The sequence below is a fragment of the Triticum urartu genome, chromosome 1A (assembly GCF_056163025.1).
Source record: "Triticum urartu cultivar PI428250 chromosome 1A, HENAU_Tu73, whole genome shotgun sequence".
Classification (NCBI taxonomy): Eukaryota; Viridiplantae; Streptophyta; class Magnoliopsida; order Poales; family Poaceae; genus Triticum; species Triticum urartu.
The window spans coordinates 503157241-503177489 of NC_141873.1; the positions used below are offsets into that span (position 1 = coordinate 503157241).

At 46.5% G+C, this 20249-nt stretch overlaps 1 protein-coding gene and 1 pseudogene across 1 annotated transcript; both read right to left on the reverse strand.

Moving 5' to 3' along the window:
- Window positions 1-2662: 2662 nt before the first annotated feature.
- Window positions 2663-3971, reverse strand: LOC147991977 (uncharacterized; annotated as a pseudogene).
- A 9611-nt stretch (window positions 3972-13582) lies between these two features.
- Window positions 13583-14071, reverse strand: LOC147991978 (uncharacterized). The gene has a single exon (XM_087538891.1). It carries the CDS (start codon window positions 14069-14071, stop codon window positions 13583-13585), a length of 489 nt encoding a protein of 162 aa, XP_087395017.1.
- Window positions 14072-20249: the final 6178 nt, after the last annotated feature.

The following is a 20249-nucleotide window of genomic DNA, read 5'->3' on the forward strand; positions in this document are numbered from 1 at the left end:
GTCTATGCATTCGAATAGTCGTGTTCAAGGTAACGGATGCTCGAGTAAATTGCAAAAAACCACCACAATTGGGGACCTTAATTCAGAAAACCACCACCTTTCGTTTTTTTTTTCAAAAAACCGCCACGTTTGTGCTGACAGTTTTCAAATGACGCTGATTCGCTCGTTTGCCGCGTCTGAGTGCAAACCTGACCGGTTGGGCCCGCTGTCAGGGGCCACGTGGACAGGAGGCAACGGCGCGCGTGACGGCCGCCGTTAGACGGCGTCGCACAAGACCTAGCGTCCCGGTCCTGCCGCACCCAGTTCCCCCTCTCTCTCTCGCTTAGGTCTCTGCCTCCGACCCCTTCCGCCGCTCGTTTCTCGCCGCCGGCCGCTGCTCGCCGCAGCCATGGTCTCCTGGAAAGACGGCGAAACCAGCAGCGACGAATCTGTCTCCCCCCTTTTCCCCACAGAGGAAACCTACGTGAGTACCATTTTCTCGCAAATTAGGGTTAGGGTTTTCTTCGATTTGAGCATTGTTTTCACCTCTATGATTGGGGATTGAGCACCGTATCTGCTGTATTGCACTATTGTAGATCCCACAGACCATTGTTGACCCAGAGTGGTGCGGCATTGTGGCCGGAGGGCCGTTGTGCTGTCACAACGCTCATGTGCAGAGGGCTGTTGTCTTCCAAGGAATAAACACTGGCCGTAGGTTTTACGGATGCAGTAATGAGGTTAGTTCAGGTCCTATTTGCAATTTACATGGTACACTGAATATAGGTGTTATCTGAATATATGTGTTTTTCTCTGTTAACTGAAGAGATGAAGATTATGCAAATCTTGTAGTTGGTGCTCAGTTCTCTGAATATATGTTTTTTTCTCTGTTAACTGAATATAGCTGTTTACTTAGTTATCTGTATATGTTGTTTTATCTGCTGTTATGAGGAAAGAATCTATCATTTTTAATGAATGCTTATCTGAATATAGGTGTTAAATGAGCTCAGTTAACTGAATATATATAGATGTTCACTGAATATAGTCAGAATTATTTCTCTTGAATGTGTTATGAGCTCAGGTAATTGACTTATTTGAATGTGTTGTCCTGCTGCTCAGTATGGTGTAGTAAGAACTATTTCTCTTGAGTTTAATAAATGCTAAGTAATTATTGTTATCACAGGAAGGAGACAATTGTGGTCTGGTGCAGTGGATTGATCCACAATGGCCAGAACCCATGAAAAATGCACTTCGCAAACTTTGGGATATGTATGAGCAGAGTAGCAAAGAGAATGCAGCTAAAGAAAAGCTCATACTCAAACTGGCAGAAGAGAAGAAGCTAATCCAGGAGAAGCACCACAACCACATCAAGGAAACAAGCAATTTTTTTGCAACAATTCATAAAAATGTGATGAGGGAGAATTACCAGAAGATTGTGCAGGATGGTGATGTAGAGAATGCTGTACTTCAAGCCCAGGAAGAGATGGCTAAACTTGAGAAAGACAATAATGAGCTGAGGACAGCACTCCAAGTCATTAAGCAGAGCAATGATGAACTTGTTAGCAATTGGAAGAAACATGTAGCAGATGAAGGTCTTCAACAGATTGAACAGATGAAGAAAGAGAAGAAAAAGCTAGAATATATCATAGCTGATTTGCTGAAGGATGGGGAGGCAAACAAGGTTAAGTTGAGGAAAATCAAAGAACTCTGTGATGAGTGAGTAATTTGTTGGCATAATGTATGCGGCCAACAAGGTTGAACTAAGTTTGCTTGGTTGTATTGTCTTGAACTATGTTGTTTCTGTTGAACTAAGTACTTTCTGTTGAACTAAGTACTCTGTCTTGTGTAATGGAATTAATCAGGACCTTAGTAGTATGATCTTTAGTTGTAATGGATTATTATGTAAGATGTGAACACTAGTCGAGAGGCTAGGAATTATGATGTTAGCTCAATGTGATCATATGGTATTGTGTTGTTAATGTGATCATATGGTATTGTGTTGTCAATGTGATCCAAATTGATCATATACTTCATGTCATTTTGTCGAGTCTTTCGTCGACGGCCGTCGAGAGGCTTGGCTAACCCTAGTTGATGGATGCCTTTCGTCGACGGCCGTCGAGAGGCTTGGCTAACCCTAAGTGATGGATGCCTTTCGTTGACGGCCGTCGAGAGGCTTGGCTAACCCTAGTTGATGGATGCCTTTCATCGATGACCGTCGAGAGGCTTGGCTAACCCTAGTTGATGGATGCCTTTCGTCGACGACCGTCGAGAGGCTTGGCTAACCCTAAGTAATGGATGCCTTTCGTCGACGGCCGTCGAGAGGCTTGGCTAACCCTAAGTGATGCTTGGGTAACCGTAGCCTCTCGACAACCGTCAACGAAAGGGCATCTACACTTTGTGATAACCATTCAACATATTTAACAACAACATCATATACTGTTTAGCAACATCACAGGAAGTTCACATTAAACAAACAGGACCTTATGCTTGCCAATATCACAACAAGTTCCACAAATCTTGCCAACATGATAGCAAGTTCACATAAAACGACAAGTTCCACTAATCTTGCCAATATCACAACAAGTTCACATAAAACTTTGCCAACACCACAGCAAGCAGAGTACTCTAGCAAGTCCTGGGAAACAAAATGCAAGTTGCCAATACCACAGCAACTACAATAGCCAGCCTAATTGCCACTAGCATAGAAGTAATCCCTAAGTCTGCTTGGCTTCTTCCTCACCCTTGAAGAACCAGATGCTGCAGTAGTAGCAGGCCTTGGAGGAGCAAATGTAGACCTAGCCCTTGATGAAGCTCTTGCAGCAGTTGATGCAGCTCTTCCACCAGTTGATGCAGTAGGTCTTGAACCAGATGATGCAGCTCTTCCACCAGTTGATGCAGCACTTCCACCAGTTGATGCAGCAGGTCTTGAACCAGTAGTTGCAGCCCTTGCAGCAGTTGATGTAGCTCTTCCACCAGTTGTTGGAGCAGTTGTTGGATCAGGTACAACAGCAGCTCTAGATGCAGCTCTTCCACCAGAAGATGCTGCTGGAGCTCTTGCAGGTATAGGTGCAGATCTTGTTTCCTAAAACAGAGCAAAGATGTGCATTAGTTTTTCAGTCAAATGTGAAACAGACCAAAGATGTGCATTAATTTGAGTACCTTATGCTTGTTCTTCCTAGCCACAAGGGCTGGCTTCAAAGGAACACCACAGTTTGTGTACCTATGCCCTTGCTTCCCACAGTTGCTGCAAGTTATTGTTCCAATTCTAGAAGTGTCCTTGGGTTTTGGTACTTCAAACTGCCCCTTCCTCCTCTGAGTCTGCTTCCTGCCCTTCTTCCTATGGAACACAGGGGGGTCTATGTCTCTTGTATCTGTTCTTGTCCACAGGTCAGGTCCAGGAACAGGGTAGATCATTGGCTTGTAAGCTTCTAAGTACATAGGCTTCTTGAAGAACTGATGTACAAAATCTTCAGGCTGCTGTTTTGATTTGTAGATGGCAGATACAGCATGATTACATGGTACACCTCTCATGTCCCATTTTCTGCAGCCACATGTCCAGTTCTTCAAGTTTACTGCATAAGATTTCTCACCACTGTTGACTTGATATAAATCTGGCCCAGCCATCATAGCCTTGCAATTCCTAGCCCATTCCTTTGACTCCTCTAACATTTCTGTATATGTTGGGGTAATTGTCCATCTAGCACTCTCCCCCCCCCAATTCTTTTTTCATTGAACTTCACCATCAATTTGGCCCTAGCACCTTCAACCATTGTTTTAATGGGTTTGCCCCTAATATCCAATATCATCCTATTGAACACCTCACTAATGTTGTTCACTACTAGGTCAGTTTTACAGTTGGTGTCCATAGCATATCTAGCCCATGTTTCTATAGGAATTCCCTTTAGCCAGGCCCAAGCCTCCTCACTTTCCTTTCTAATTTCTGCCATTGCTTCATCAAACCCATTCTTAGTGTAAGAATAAGCTGCTGCATCCATATATTGCTTAAGTTCATCTCCTCTAAAGCCAGCACTTTGGAAATTTGCATAAATATGCCTTAAACAATATCTTTGAGGGCAATTTGGAAATACTTGGTCAATAGCATTAAGCAGGCCCTAGTGACACAAATCAAAAGCCTAATTAAGTTTTCTAGAACTATTTGTGCTACAACTAGTAAGTAAAGCATCTAAATTACCTTGTGCCTGTCTGAAATTATTGTGTAATTTCCAAAGTGTCCTGATTCTCCCCCAAGAACTATCTTCAGTTGAGTTAAAAACCAGCACCAAGTAGGGGTGTCCTCCTTCTCAACTACTCCAAAGGCCAAAGGAAATATATTATTGTTTCCATCTCTGCCAGTAGCAGCTAAGATTTGTTGACCTGTGTTTAACTTCACAAAACACCCATCAAGACCTGAAAAAGTGAAACAAAAAAGATGAAACAAAGAAGTGAAACATACCAATGAAACATAACATTTTGGTGCACAAAAAACCTACCAATGAAAGGTCTACATCCTTTAAGAAAACCCTCTCTTTGTGCTGCTAGACAAATGAAAAGCCTATGAAATCTTGGATTTTTGCTTGGATGTTCTTTCACCACTTTAGTTGTCACAATGCATCTGCTCCCAGGATTTGTGTCCAAAACAGCCTGAAGATAGTCTCTAATCCTAGTGTATTGTGCTTCCTGGTCACCCTGCACAACACTGAGAGCTTGCTGCCTTGCCCTATAAGCCTTCATCTTTCCAACCTCCACACCATACTTCTCCTTTGCCTTGTCTATGACAGTCTCAATACCTGCTCTAGGATCTGTCCTCAAGCTGTCTTCAACTGCTTTGGCCACAAACCTAGCAGGAACCTTGCAATTCTCACCACTTGGAGCACATGTATGCTGTAGTTGTAGCTTCCTAATACAGAATGTTTTTTCATTTGCAATAACAGATGCAACCATGTGAAAGGGGCAGCCTTCCTCAAGACAATCAACTATGATCCTATCTTTGTTGTTCCTGTGGTAATGGTAGTTCCTTCTTTGTGTGACATGCAAATTTACCAAAGCTCTTCTGAATTGGTAAACATCAAGGAAACACATGTGCCAACATATTTGCTGTTGTGGCTCAAGTCTTTTCTCATCATACCATATCCTGGCCTTCCTCTTCTTTGCCCTGGCCTTTCTACCAGATGTGGGACAATACACTACTACTTCCTCATCTGAATCAACATAAAGTTCATCATTCATATCTTCATCACTTACTGGAATATGGTCTGACTCAAGTTCAGCTTGTGAACTGCAATGTGATCTACTTGTTGGACCTCTTCTAATAGGCGATTTCTGCAGATGTGGTGTTTCAACAAACCCCTCTCTAGACTCCTCCTCCTCCTCAATCTCACAGAACAAGTCTTCTGGCTCACAATCACCCTCAAAAACAATCTTCCTCTTCAAATCTTTTATTTTCTGGTTTAAGTCTGCATCTTCTTCCTCATCTTCCTCTTCCTCTTCCTCATCTTCCTCTTGTTCCTTTTCCTCTTGCTCCTCTTCCACTTGCTCCTCTTCCTCCTGTTCCTCTTCCATGTTATCTTCTTCTTGCACTACTGGCATGTCATCAGCAAACTCTGTAAGAAAATCATCTAACTTTGTGACACCTGATATGTCTTTCCAATTTCTAACATTGCAACTCTCCTGTGTGTAAAGATATTCTCCATATGAATCTTCTGTGTGTGCACTGACAAGAGGAGCAGACATGTCTGGCTGTGGTTCACTGCTCTGAGTTTGATAAAGCACACCTGCATCATCTATACTATAGACCTTAGGAGAACCAATCTTAGAAATTGGTATCTGCTTCTCACATCCATCTCCAATGTTGATATGCATGTCAGGCTCACTTGATAGTGACACACCTCTTGTCCTCATACAATATCAGCATCTCTTCTACATCTTCCTCAGATTTTATTAGCTGCATGCCTGCCATCCCCACACCATGTTGCTTCACATAATACATGGAGTCCTTTTGACCATACCCCTCTATCCCAATAATAGCTAGCATATTGATATATGTGATATCTGATTCACATATGGTCCTTTCCAGATTGTCACAACCTTGGAAATGGAACCTAAGATCCCAAGGTTCATCTTCACCCAAACTGCAAGTTCAGTTAACAGCAAGTTCAGTTGTCAGTAAATTCAGTTAACACTAACCACTAAGTTCAGTTATCAGTTTTCAGTAAATGCAGTTAACAACAGTTGCAATCATATGGAATTAACTATTAATTAAGTCAGGAGATATATTAAGTAAACAGTACATTGAAACTAACTTTAGTTCAGTGAATTGAGCTCATATTCAGTTAGCGTAAAGTTCAGTTAACCTAAATTTTCAATGAATAGAACTTCTAAATTGAAGAGCAATTCTAGAATTACAAACACTAGTTCCTAAAATGTATTACAAACCAGGTCAACATAATTCAGTTAATGAGTAAAGCTACAAACCCTAATTTAGTTGACATAAACCCTAAATCCTAAATTGAACTACAAACAGAGAAAAAACACTACCAAAATCACACCAAGTGTACAATTACAGTACCAGAATCACAAGAAAATTCATTGAAAAGGGAAGAAAAATACTCACTCAATGCCACCGAGGCCGGAAGTGAAGTGGTGGCTCTGCCCTGGATTTGCTTTCCAGACCTGGGCCAACTTAGCGGCGGCTCGTGACTCAATGTCATCGACGCTGGCGTTGAAGATGCTGCCATCCTTGCCGCGCTCATCACCGCCGGCAACGGCAGATCGAACGGCTCCAATCGAACCAGGGGGCCCCGTGGGAGAGCGAGGAAGGGCGGAGCGGCCCGTAGAATCGACGATGGAGATGTGGCGGCCGTCCGTGACGTCACCGGCTGAGCCGGCGCAGCCGCCGCCGCCGCCGGTGGCCATGAGGGGAGCGAGCTAGGGCGGAGTCGTGGGAAGGAGGAGATGCGATTTGGGGGGAACTGGGTGCGGCTGGACCGGGTCGCTAGGTCTTGTGCGACGCCGTCTAACGGCGGCCGTCACGCGCGCCGTCGCCTCCTGTCCACGTGGCCCCTGACAGCGGGCCCAACCGGTCAGGTTTGCACTCAGACGCGACAAACGAGCGAATCAGCGTCATTTGAAAACTGTCAGCACAAACGTGGTGGTTTTTTGAAAAAAAACGAAAGGTGGTGGTTTTCTGAATTAAGGTCCCCAATTGTGGTGGTTTTTTGCAATTTACTCCGGATGCTCGGAGTTGTATTCCGATCTATTACAACTAGAACTGGATACTTGTGATACTAAACCGTTATGATGGCTCCAGGGTCACTTTCTCGCGGGATAGTCGAGGAAGGATCTCTGGGCGTTATTGTTACATACTTGTTATTATTTGATATGTTACTCTACTCTCTTCTGTTGCTGCGAGATGCTGCAAGATGCTAGTCTTCGATAGGCTAGGCATTTCTCTTTAATCTAGCATTCTGCAGTATAGTCCACAGATACACCCCTTCCCCTTGATACTGATGCATACATAGCATATATATGATGTAAATCTTGTGAGTACTTTGAATGAGTACTCACGGTTGCTTTGCTACCTTTCCCCCTCTACCCGGTTGCTACGATCAGATGACGGAGCCCAGGAGACAGTTGATCCCGTCGATGACTACTACTACACCGACGGAGCCTACTACTACGTAAAGACCGACGATCAGGAGTAGTTAGGAGGCTCCCAGGCAGGAGGCTTGCGCCTTTTCGATCCAGATGTCGTTGTTTTGCTCAGCCTTCTTAAGGCAAACTTGTTTACTTATGTCAGTACTCATATATTGTTGCTTTCGCTGACTTATGTATTCGAGCCTTCTTGGCCCAACCTGTAATCTAAAGCTGCATGATTTTAATTTGTGTCTTAGAATTGTGTTGTGATATCTTTCCGTGAGTCTTCGATCTTGATCGTACGCAATTGCGTGTATGATTAGTGCAGGATTGAGTCGGGGCATCACAGATACACAAACATTCACTGGGTGTGATCCAATATAAGAACAGAGCCCATCAATTATTGTTTTTATAATCCAATCCTGAACTTGTTTTGCGGTACATGCCAACAAATAAAACTTGAAGAATATGTGGTAGCTTCCTGTATTCTCTTCTACATCCACTGTAAGCAAATATAAGATGTTTAAGATCTCTGGGAATGGGGGACAACATCAAAGGCAAAGAGACTATACATGTTTATCACCATCTTAACAATACAAAGTTTGTGTTACTGAGTTACTTTCTGGATGAGTTTTTGGTTTGGCATAGCTGCAAGCTAAGTTCTATGTGTGTTTTCACTTGTAGGGTGCAATTTATGAACTCATGAGTTAAGGCAACATAAGTGACACACCCGGAAACCAAGAAGCATGTTACTCCTGTCGAGCTGTGTCCAATACTCAAAATACTTTAAAAAACTTTAATCAAGAGGTTGGAATGCTCTTGGATCGCCATTGTTGCCTCTTGTTTTTTTAGAAAAGGAGGATGACCCCCGGCCTCTGCATCTAGACGATGCATGCGACCACTTTATTAATTATTCTCACAAGACCTTACAACGTCATACAACAGCAACACTAAAGCCACCGTCTAAGCAACAACTGTCGCTACACCTATCGAATTGATGAAGGGGCGCTGATAGCCTGGGCCTAATACCAAACAGACATCGCAGCCAAACCTAAAAATCTAAGACCTGAGGTCCCAACCAGGACGCCTGTCTGGTATGGGGCACCTACCAGTCCGGCGCACTCCTCAACCAGGACGCCTGCCGAGTACAAGGCCGCTGCATCGACCTGCCACGAGTCCATCTTCAGAGCTGTACTGTTGCATCTACCGTGCCAGTTCTCTTTGCCATCGACGCCACCGCGACGCCAGACAGCGTCGTCCTCCTGCGCGAGTCCATCCTCCCACATCGAACTCCGAATCTGCACTGCACCACGCCGTCAAGATCCGTCGCCATCAATGTGTAGGATGAAGCACCGCTCCACCAAAGAAGCCGTCCACTGGTCCCGCTAAGCCGAGTGCACCTCGAAGAATGCCGCCCCAAAGGGGGTTACGACACATGAATGCCGCCAACATGAGATCAGCTGATCTAGGGTTTCCCCTGAAGGTATTGAGTGGAGTTGGGAGCTTCACCTCGATGATGCCTTCATGAAGGAAACGATGATACGGGCATCGTCATCACCGGCTCCGGCCATCAACCGAAGACCAGGTTTTCACCCGGATCCGTCCCAAGAAACCCGCCCAATAACCTGTGCACCGTCTCGACCGCCTTCAAAGCCCCAGATCCAGCCGCCTAGATCCGGCGACCAACCGCAACAACAGTGCCACCATGGGATCTCGTGGTTCTTTCCTCTGTTTCCAGCGTACCGGTTCGATGAGAGTCACTTGGCGGTCGTAAAAATTGTCAACTCTAGCTCCTTCGTTTTCTGAGAGTAGCGAATACCCAGCTCCACGACTCCGGCAAATTTGCACGTAGCTAATAGCCAGCTTCCCACTCTTGTAGCCACGATTTGAAACGTTCGTCTTAGCTCCCGTCTTGGAGTCGAGGAGTTGAGAAGCCAGAGGGCTTCCGAACATGCCCGAAGTGTCATGGTACCGCTTGCTCATCGCATATCTGCAACGAGCCGAGCATCATGTGCTACGAAAGCTTCATGGCTTCATCTTCACTGGCTTGCCAAGAGGGATGACGCATTGGTTGATCTGGTGTATGGACTTGGTGTGAGAGCATTGCGAGCCCGTTGGCGTGGAAGTGATCAGTGTGATCTCAGTGAATGGGAGAACATAGTTGTGATGTGTTTAGCACAAGCAGTGAAATACCCAAGACTCGTACGAGCTGCTTGTTGGATCCGCTTGTGTACGTGCTCTCATCTCGAACTCATCTTCCCAGTGCATCCCATGCCCAACAGTGATCATCATCCTAATAGGCCAAGCTATAAGTGCTACCTCTGCATACACCCAGTGCAGCAATAGAAAAAAATGGGGAAGCTAAAATCTCATCATGTAGTTGCAAGTCTTTAGCTTTTATACTCGTTGGGACCGTGTAGCTAGGTGCAAAGGAGTGATTCGGCAAGTATTTATGGGTCGGGTGTCTTGTTGCTTTTACCATACCAACAACCACGTGTCCTCTGACGCCTCTCCCGATGCACGTGCTTAAATGAGATGCTAAGTACACAAAATGACTTAGCAACTAAGCTCTCCAATGTATACATGCTTAGCTTTTTGTAGCTAAGTTTTGTTCATTTAATTGTGTAGCAACTAAACTTCTTCAGGCAAAGGTGTCTTCATTGTTTTTCCCGATAAACTTCCAATTTATTCATTCTCAATCATGATATTACAAAAGAATACCATAAATAAAAAAAATTACTATCTGGTCAGACCACCTAGTGATGATTATAAGCACCGGAGCGAGCCGAAGGCATCACCCCTCCCTCGCCAGAGCCTGGCAAATCTTATTGTAGTAGACAATCGACAAGTCATCATGCTAAGGCCCCATAGGACCAGTGCACCAGAGCAGCAAACATGACCGATGAAGAAAGTCGTAGATTGGACGGATTAAACATGTAGACACCGAAAGAAGACCGGATCAAAACAGATCCACCAAGATCAGCACTGACCGAATCTCACGAGATCCAACGGAGGCACACCTCTATACATCCTCCGATGAAGTTAGACGTACCATCGGGACGGGGATAGAACGCGGGAGACATTATTCCTACTAAGAGACACCACTGCCACCACATAGCCCCAACCAAGATGTTGAACCTAACAATAACGAGAACGGGATCCCTCCCGCTGACGGGGGGGGGGGGGGGGGGGGGGGCGACGTCCTCCGCATCTCCATGGCCCAAAGTATGAGGCAGATTGGCGGCGGCGCCGACGGGAGGAGGAGGAAAGCCTGAGATCTTTTCTTGTGGGGGAGGGAAGAGAAGGCGTTGTGCGTCGGTTCTCATTCGCTGGTTTGTTTATTCCAAGGTGTCTTTCATTGGTCCACGTGCCTGACATTGTTTCTTCATGAGGTCATAAAAGTTCTCTCTTCTTATTAGTTACTTTGTCATGTCAGTTTCTCTTCTTCTTATGTGACATGCTTAGCTCTGTATACCATGAAACACTGAGAATGGTTTGAGGGTCTCAGAGCTAGCAATTTTAATGGAAGGAAATTCTTTGTATGACTATATGATGTCGCATGTAATCTAGGTGTAGTTATAAATATGATTAACAGTGGACATGATGTTCACATGTAGATATACACAATTATAATGTTATGAAGGTCTATAGGTTATGGTTTGTTAAACACAACTATGAAGATCTACCTGTTATCATCTTACTGCATAAAATGATTATTATCAAGTATCTAATTAGCTGAAATTCTGATATTTTGTTGAGTTAGATACACAAAGATTAACTTAGTGTGGTGTAAAATAAAACGAGGGTTCACCAATTATTGTCCGGATGCTATAATCCTATCATGAACTCGTTTAGCTTCGCCATTGCTTTCCCTCGGTATAAATTATCTTACCAAGGAGGTCGATTTAATTTGCATCATTACACATACTTGTGAAGCTCCAATCAAATAAGAAGAATTGATGGGAACAACTTTGGCACTTGATTCTATTGTGTATAGTGCAGTGTGGTGTTTTTGATGATATTACCACCTCAAGAACCGCTTGTCCAGTTACTTAACTCTTGAGGGTACAACTAGTATCAGGGTAACAATTTTAATGAAATATAATTCTTTATAAAATTATGATTTACAATGTATATGATGTTTGAGTATAGATATATAAATTTGAACGTTATGAAGGTATATCAATTATGATATATCAAACGTGACTATAAAGATCTATTGATTATGGAAGCTAATGCATGCACGCCTAATAACACTGCAATTCCCTTCCAAAATAATAGGATCACGCTCCTGTGTCGCTCGTCAGCGACACATGGGCGTCCCAAGGCGTAGCTGCCAGTCACCCATAGTCCACCACTCCTCCACGTCGCTGCTGCCAGTGAGCACAGTGGCTGCAGCCCCTACTCCCCTCGTTCATATAGAAACACATGCCACTCGGGTGCACATGACATCAGGAGTTGTAACAACGGCTTACCCACACCAAGGCCTTAGCGACGGCCACTGTGCGACATAGGAGTGACCGAGTGAGGGTTGTCTGTGGCAGTCGGGCCGGGTTGGATTAGCGATTCCTTGCCTCGTCTTGAGTCTTGCTGCCATGGCCGGCACCAATCTGGAGTCTTCGATCTGGCATGGCGGCATCACCTCGTGCTTCCTCAGGTGGTTGGCTGACGACCTTGCTCTCCCCAATGGTGGTGTGGAGGCGGACCTTCCTGGAGGGTTGGTTTTTCCTAGAGGCGCTACTGGTCCAGCGCATGGCCGTGCAACATTTAAGGAGTGTCTTCTTCCCGGCTTTAGGCGCCCTCATAGCCAAGCTTTACCGTTGACGAAGCTCCATCAGGTAGTCACCAAAACTTGAATGTGTGGTAGCTTCCTGTATTCTCTTCTACTTCCACTGTAAGCAAATATAAGATGTTTTAGATCTCTGGAAATGGGGGACAACATCAAAGGCAAAGAGACTATACATGTTTGTCACCATGACACCATCTCAACAATACAAAGTTTGTGTTGCCGAGTTACTCTCTGTATGAGTTTTTGGTTTGGCATAGCTGCATGCTAAGTTCTATGTGTGGTTTCACTTGTAGGGTGTCTCTACAGTCGATGCAATTTATGAACTCCTGAGTTAAGGCAACATAAGTGGCACACCCAGAAACCAAAGAAGCATATTACTCCTGTCGAGCTGTGTCCAATACTCAAAACACTTTACAAAACTTTAATCAAGAGGTTGGAATGCTCTTGGATCGCCATTGTTGCCTCTTGTAGTTAGTCTTGCTGCCTCTATAGGTGCCTGCATTTTGTCTACTACTTACGCATTTGTAGGGAACTTGGTACCAGTTCAATTCTTGAGGCGATACGAGATGAATCAATGTCCGATCCACGGGAAAGAATCGAGATGGCACAATGCCAGTCCCTCTACCGACCTCCTCTCCTCGGCCTGCCTAAATGGGATATCAAGCTGTATGCTTATATGTGTACTGCTGAGCAAGAGATGAATTTTTTTAATAGCAAGGTGAGATAAACTTCTTATCATCCGAGTTGATGCCCACCAGTATATACAACCCTTGAGTCAATTGTATTTGTTGTTTGCATGGCAAGAGAGATACCTGTAAATCTGTAATTCTTTTGAACTTTGTAAAGTAGCTCATTGTCACTGCTTTAGTTGAGCGGCTCGGTGTTCCTGTCTTTTACTTCTACTTAAGAGCATCTCCAACAGCCGCGTAACACGCCGCACGCTAAAAGTCCCGATACAGCGCCGGGTTAGTCAACTTTTGCGTGCGGCCGCCGCAAATTAAAGCGCGCCCACGCCGCTCCAGTAGGTGCGCTATATTTCAGTTTTTTCTACTATGATTCGATACATATTTGGTTTCATAGGTAATTCTCCTACTACTACTACTTGTCCTACTCGAACTCTGTCTCAGTGATGTCCTTCTCCGACTTCGGAGCGTAGGTGTCAAGGAACCGCTCGTCGCCGGAGTTTCAGGAGGACGCATCTCCTAGCGCTTGGTTGTATTTAGCGACCGCCTTCCGCGTTTGCTTGTCCTCGCGATAGTCGGCTCGCTCCTCCCTCCTCTTCGCCCTCCTTTGGGCGAAGAACTGTTCCTCGTTGGTGTCTTCCGAGAAGCGATGGCTCCACAGCGCCATGGCTTGCTCGTCCATCTCGGCCAGCCTGAGACGATGCTCCCGCCTCCGCTGCTTGCGACGATCCTCGTCGGTGAGAAGCCGCGGGAAAGGCGCCAACTCCTGTGCGCGCTCCCGCGTCGCCACGTCGACGAAGTTCATGTCCTGACGGGACCGCAGGAGGCGCCACGCCGCAGCGTCATACGCGCGGGCGCCCTCCTGGGAGGTGTCGAAGGTTTCGAGACGGAGCCGCATGCCGCCGGCTGATCGAATCTCGACGGAGTAGGTGTCGGACGGACGCGCGCAGACACCGCGGTAGCCCGTACCTCCCCGGCGGCGAGGCGGCATGGTAGCGCGGTGGTGGCGTGCCGGCGGCAGAGCGCGGCAGAGGGCGATGGAGAGATGGAGGGAGCGGCAGAGGGCGATGGAGAGATGGAGAGAGCGGCAGAGGGCGCTGCAATTTATAGGCACGCCGGACGCGGCGCGCCAAATATAGCGCGCGAGCGGCCGCCTTTTCCCGCCCGCGCTAGTTTTCCGCCACCACTGGAGCGCGCGAAAACGTCCCGCGCGCGCTAAAAAACCAATTTACCGCGCGCGTCTTTTGGCACAGCCGTTGGAGATGCTCTAAAAAACAGAGGACGTATATGTAAAGATTTTATGCATGTGATGACTTGTCGCAAGTTTTGCTATTTTGAAGAGCGTGCCAGTTTGAGATCCATTTGTAAGAAAAAATTCTTCCAAGCCCTGCTCTTAAATGAAAATGAAAACTGAATAAGTCCCCAAGGACTACTCGAACTGCTTGACAGGCCCACGATAGATGGCTTTGAGACATTTCTGACCTCCGGTGAAAATTAGTTTGAAACGCTGCCAGATGTCAAAAAAGAAAAGAAAAGTTTGAAACACTGCCATTTTACAGTGTCATCTTCACATATCTCCAACGAGAGGAAGATCAGATGCTAGGATCACCTTGTTCTTCTGTACTAGCTTGCAAAGAGTGATGGCACCACTTGGTTGACCTGTAGCATGTATTTGATGCCAGGGCAACACGTGCATGATGTACTTCTCGACCGTCAGTGTCGAAACGATCAGTTTGATCTCGGCATATAGGAAGATTTGAAAAGAAAGTTGTAGTGCGTGTAACCGAGGAATCCCGTTAGCCAACGCTGGCAGCAAAACCTTGTTGGATCCGCTCGCGTGCGTGCTCTCAGCTTGGACGCATGTTCTCGATGCATCCCATGCCTAGCAATAGATGACCATCATCCTCTTAGGCCACTTCTATATATACACCCAATAGCAGCAAAGGACTGATTAGACGTGTATTTTACAGGCCAGGTGTGTGTTGTAAGTCGTAAGTGTTTAGCTTCTATACTCGTTGGGACCGGTAGCTATGTGCAAAGGAGTGATTCGATGCGTATTTATTGGCCTGGTGTGTTGTTGATTTTACACCTCAACAACTGCTTGTCCAATTATTTAACTCCGAGAGTACAACTAGTAGAAATTCTAATACAGTAAAAGATACTGTAATTCTTTATATGACTACATGGTCTTGCGTGCAATCTAGGTGTAGACATGCAATCTAGGCCCAGGGCGACTCCTTCATCCGCCACGGGTCCCTTGATCTCCTCCCTCCCTCCTCACCGTCATATGAGGCCGACGCCGAGAAAGCCAACGACACAGCTAGGGACTGTGGCGGTGGGGCTTGCCCTACTCCTCCCGATCTGGGGCGGAGAGCTCAGATTTGGGGCAGCGGTCCTCTGCGAGGCCACCCTTTCCTGTGGCAAGGAGGGGCTGGTGGGTTGCATGTCACTGGATCGGGCGGCTGACGGCTAACTTTCAGGTTGGGGCCAGAGGTTTGTTGCCCTGGCAACCGTCGACACTAGATCTGGCAGCTGCATCTCGTCCCGACTTGGTGCGTTTCACCCCCGGCTGGATCTGGGCCGTGCTAGTCTAGCCGGTCACAGGGTTGTGGGCGGAGCGGGTGGTGAGGGTCTAGACCGGGATAACTCCATGGTTGGCTACGATCGGCTGCGACAGCGATGACGCCTGAGGGCGCTGGTTTTCTTTTTGGAGACATCTATCGGTCGAGTTTGACCTACCACACTGCTACTCGGGTGAAAACCCTAACTGCAGTGGGCGACGACGGCGCTCTGGGTGTCGTGTCCTTCTTGAAGGCGTCCCCGTGAGAGCATTGTAGTGGTGGGAATCATGTGGGATCGTTATCAGTGGCAGATGGTGTGCCCGTCTCTCTCCAGTGGCATCTGCTTCGGGGAAAACCTTAGATCTGGGTCTATCGGATCATATGATGATGGGGACTTCGATGTCGTTCTCCCTATTAGTGGCATTGTTTTGGAGCAGGCACTGACTGAAGGGACCACTAGGTAGAGCGGTGTTATATCTACCGCATCAAAGACGGTGGGTCTTGATGGTGTGGCGTAGTGGATTCTTGGTGTTGGACGCGGGTTGATGGACATGCGTAGGTTGGTGGCGCTCTCTGGCGTCATGGTGGCGCCAACGGCAATTGGGTCTGACAAGGTCAGTGTGTTGATCACTTCTGGAGATGGGACAGTGGAAGATGGCGGTGTCGGATCCAAAGCGTGCGCCTGCGGTGTGCGTTGCGGGTCGGCCAGACCGGGTGGTGCTCCGGGCCTGATGCGGAGCAACTACTTGAGGCCATCGGATTAGATAGTGTGTGTTCATGCGGTACACGCACATTATCAAGATTGTAGGTATTGCGACTTTGTTCCTTGGATAGGTGGCTTCGGGTTGATCCATATATTCTTGTTGACAGGCTGTTGAATAGAATTAAAGATGGTTACATGCGTTGACTGATGCCGAGACCAGGGGTTATCATCCTTTTCAAAAAAAATTGTAGACTTGTTATGTATATAATTAATGATGGGCATGATGATGTTTATGTGTAGATATAGAAAATTGTTACTTATAATGGTCTATCGGTTATGATATATTGAATACAACTCAGAAAACCAGGCTTTCACCCCACTTTATTATATAAAGCAAGCACAGAACAAAGTACACGACCGAATGGTACAAGGCGATCGGATAATCCTCATACAACGTTGATCCCAGAATAATCAGATCACGCAAGACGCACGCGACTACATTACAATAACTGAGCATAGGAAAACCGAATACAATGCGGCACTACACCTAAAACACATACGCTCCACGATAATGCCCCCAAACAGCACCACCGCCCTGCACTCGTCCATTAAGAAGCATCCATCACCGAGACTTCGCTGCACCATGCCGCCAAGATCCACCGGCATCGACACGCTAGATACGACGCCGCTTCACCTCTGGACCCCTCCAGCCACCACTTGCTCAAAGAACGATGCCCCCAAAAGGGATTGTGATGCCAGACGCCACTATCATCCGATCCAGAAGACCCAGATCTAAGGGTTTCCTCTGGAGCAAACGACCCTTCCGGGCGAGTCTACACAATGATCCAATGCAGCTACCTCTTCACAATCTCTTTGGCGGATATGAGCTTGAAAAAAAGTGCCTCCAATAAGGTAGACCACACCACATGCCGCCACTGTCCAGTCCTATGCTATGTTCCATGTGTTTTTTTTCACTTGTAGGGTATCTCTACAGTGAATGCATTTTACGAACTCCTGAGTCAAGGCAGCATAAGCGTGACGCACCCAGAAACCAAGAAGCATGTTGCTCCCGTTGAGCTGTGTCCGATACTCAAAACACTTTACAAGATTTTAATCAAGAGGTTTGAATGTTGTTGGATCACCATTGTTGCCTCCTGTAGTTACAGTTTTTCTTTTGTTACAGTCATGTCGCCCCTACAGCTGTCTGAATTTTCTGTACTACTTACGCCCTTGCAAGGAGCTTGGTACCAGTTCCATTATTGAGGCGATACGAGATAAATAAAATGGTATAGCGCCAGTCCCTCTACGGGCCGTCTCTCCTCGGCCTGCCTAAAGGCAATATCAAGTCGTAGTAGTTGCAACCTTTATTTATGCAGAAATGTTGCGAGTTTCCATGGTTTGCCGATTCTTCCGTCGCTATGCCCCGCAAGTGAATATTTGTAATATATATGCTTGTATGTCGCACGAGGTGAGTTTATTTTAATAGCAAGGCGAGATAAACTTCTTATTGTCCGACTTGACGCCCACCTGTATATACAACCCTTGATTCAACTCTATTTGTTGCTTAGATGGCAAGAGATATACTACTACCTGTAATTCTTTTGAACTTTGTAAGTAGCTCGTTGTCACTGCATTAGTTGAGCGGCAGTGCTCCTGTCTCTTATACTCCTACTTAAGAAACAGAGGACGCCTTCTGTTAGCGGATCCAGGACCCAGGCCGGGGGGCCTGGGCCCGGGGCATGAAGGTTAAGCACTTCATTCACTGTAGCATATTAGGCACTGTTTCAACACTGTAGCAGGACTGTAGCAGCTTGGGCCCTTGGCTTAGCCTAATCCTGACTCCGCCCCTGCTTCTGTATATGTAATGCTTTTACGCCTGTGACGGCTTGTCGCAAGTTTTGCTATTTTGAAGAGCGTGCCGGTTTGAGATCCATTTGTAAAAAAAAAACTTCCAAGCCCCGCTCCCAAAAGAAAATGAAAACTGAACAAGTCCCCAAAGATCACCGGAATTGCTTGACAGGCCCACAATAGACGGTTTGAGACATTTCTGAACACCGGTGAAAATTAGTTTGAAACGCTGCTAAATGTCAAAAAAAAAGTTTGAGACGCTGCTATTTTACAGAGTGTCATCATCACATATCTCCAACGGGAGGAACATCATGTGCTACTATCAGCTTCTTCCCCCTGTAGTGGCTTGCTAAGAGTGATGGCACGACCATGATGCCAGGGCAACACGTGCAGGGCAGCACGTTGACCTGCAGCATGTATTTGGTGCTACCATCACCTTCTTCCCCCATTGACCTGCAGCATGTATTTGGTGCCAGGGCAACACGTGCATGATGTACTGCTCGACCGTCAGCGTGGAAATGACCAGTGTGATCTCGGCATATAGGAAGATTTGAACAAAAAGTTGTAGTGCGTGTAACCGATGAATTCCACTAGCCAACGCTGGCACCAAAACCTTGTTGGATCCGCTCGCGTGCCTGCTCTCAGCTTGGACTCATGTTCCCGGTGCATCCCATGCCTAGCAACAGATGACCATCATCCTCTTGGGCCACTTCTATATACACCCAATAGCAGCAAAGGACTGATTCGACGTGTATTTTATAGGCCAGGTGTGTGTTGTAAGTTGTAGGTGTTTTTTGTTTCTATACTCGTTGGGAGCGTGGTATGTGCAAAGGAGTGATTCGATGCGTATTTATCGGCCGGGTATGTTGTTCATTTTACACCTCAACAACCACTTGTCCAATTATTTAACTCCGAGGGTACAACTAGAGAAATTCTAATAAACGATAATTCTTTATATAATTACATGGTCTTGCGTGCAATCTAGGTGTAGACGTGCAATCTAGGCCCAGGGCGACTCCTCCATCTGCCGCCGGTCCCTTGATCTCCTCCCTCCCAGGCCGATGCTGGGAAAGCCAACGGCGCAGCCAAGGACTGGCGGCGAGGCTTGCGCTGCTCCTCCCAATCTAGGGCGGAGAGCTCAGATTTGGGGCAGCGGCCCTCCATCGGTGGGTTGCAGGTCATTGGATCGGGCGGCCGATGGCTAACCTGCAGGTTGGAGCCGGAGCTTTGTTGCCCCGGCGGTCGACGACGCCGGATCTGGTAGCTGCATCTCGTCCTAACTTCGTGTGTTTCACCCCGGCCGGATCTTGGCCATGCTTGTCTAGCCGGTCAAAGGGCTATGGGTGGAGTGGGTGGTGGGGGTCTAGACCGGGATAACTCCATGGTCGGCTACGGTCGTCTATGACGACGACGATAGAGGGTGCCGGTTTTCTTTTTAGAGCGTTGGTCTGTCGGGTCTGCCCTACCACTTCCTACCACACTGCTATTCGGGTGAAAACTTATAACTACAGTCGGCCGCAACGGCGCTTTGGGTGTCGTGTCCTTGAAGGCCTCGCCATGAGAGCACTGTAGTGGTGGGCATCATGTGCACTACTAAGAAAAGGGCTATAGATGGAATTGACACTAATGACGCATCAGACATGTGGTGCGCCATTACTATATACTAATGGCGCACCATGTGTTGGTGCGCCATTAGTGTGCAAATACTAATGGCGCACCACATTCACGGTGCATCATTAGTAAAAAAAATTTAATTTTTTTCAAAACTACTAATGGGGCACCGTGGGAGTGGTGCGCCATTACTAGTTGAACTAGTAATGGCGCACCACATCCACGGTGCGCCATTAGTAATTTTTTTTAATTTTTTCAAAACTACTAATGGCGCACCGTGGGAGTGGTGCGCCATTAGTAACTTGGCCCAAACATTCGCCCGAATGCACCGCCCCATCTGGACCGCCTTTTCAGTTTCAAAAAAAAAGAAAATGATAGAAATGTCAAAAAAATAAAAGAAAATAAGATTCCCATATGATATGTGGTCTAATTGTTAGCAAAATTTA

What these genes read in the sequence shown, in the direction of transcription:
- LOC147991978 (XM_087538891.1), bottom strand. Translation starts at nt 14,071, where the DNA reads ATGCCGCCTCGCCGCCGGGGAGGTACGGGCTACCGCGGTGTCTGCGCG.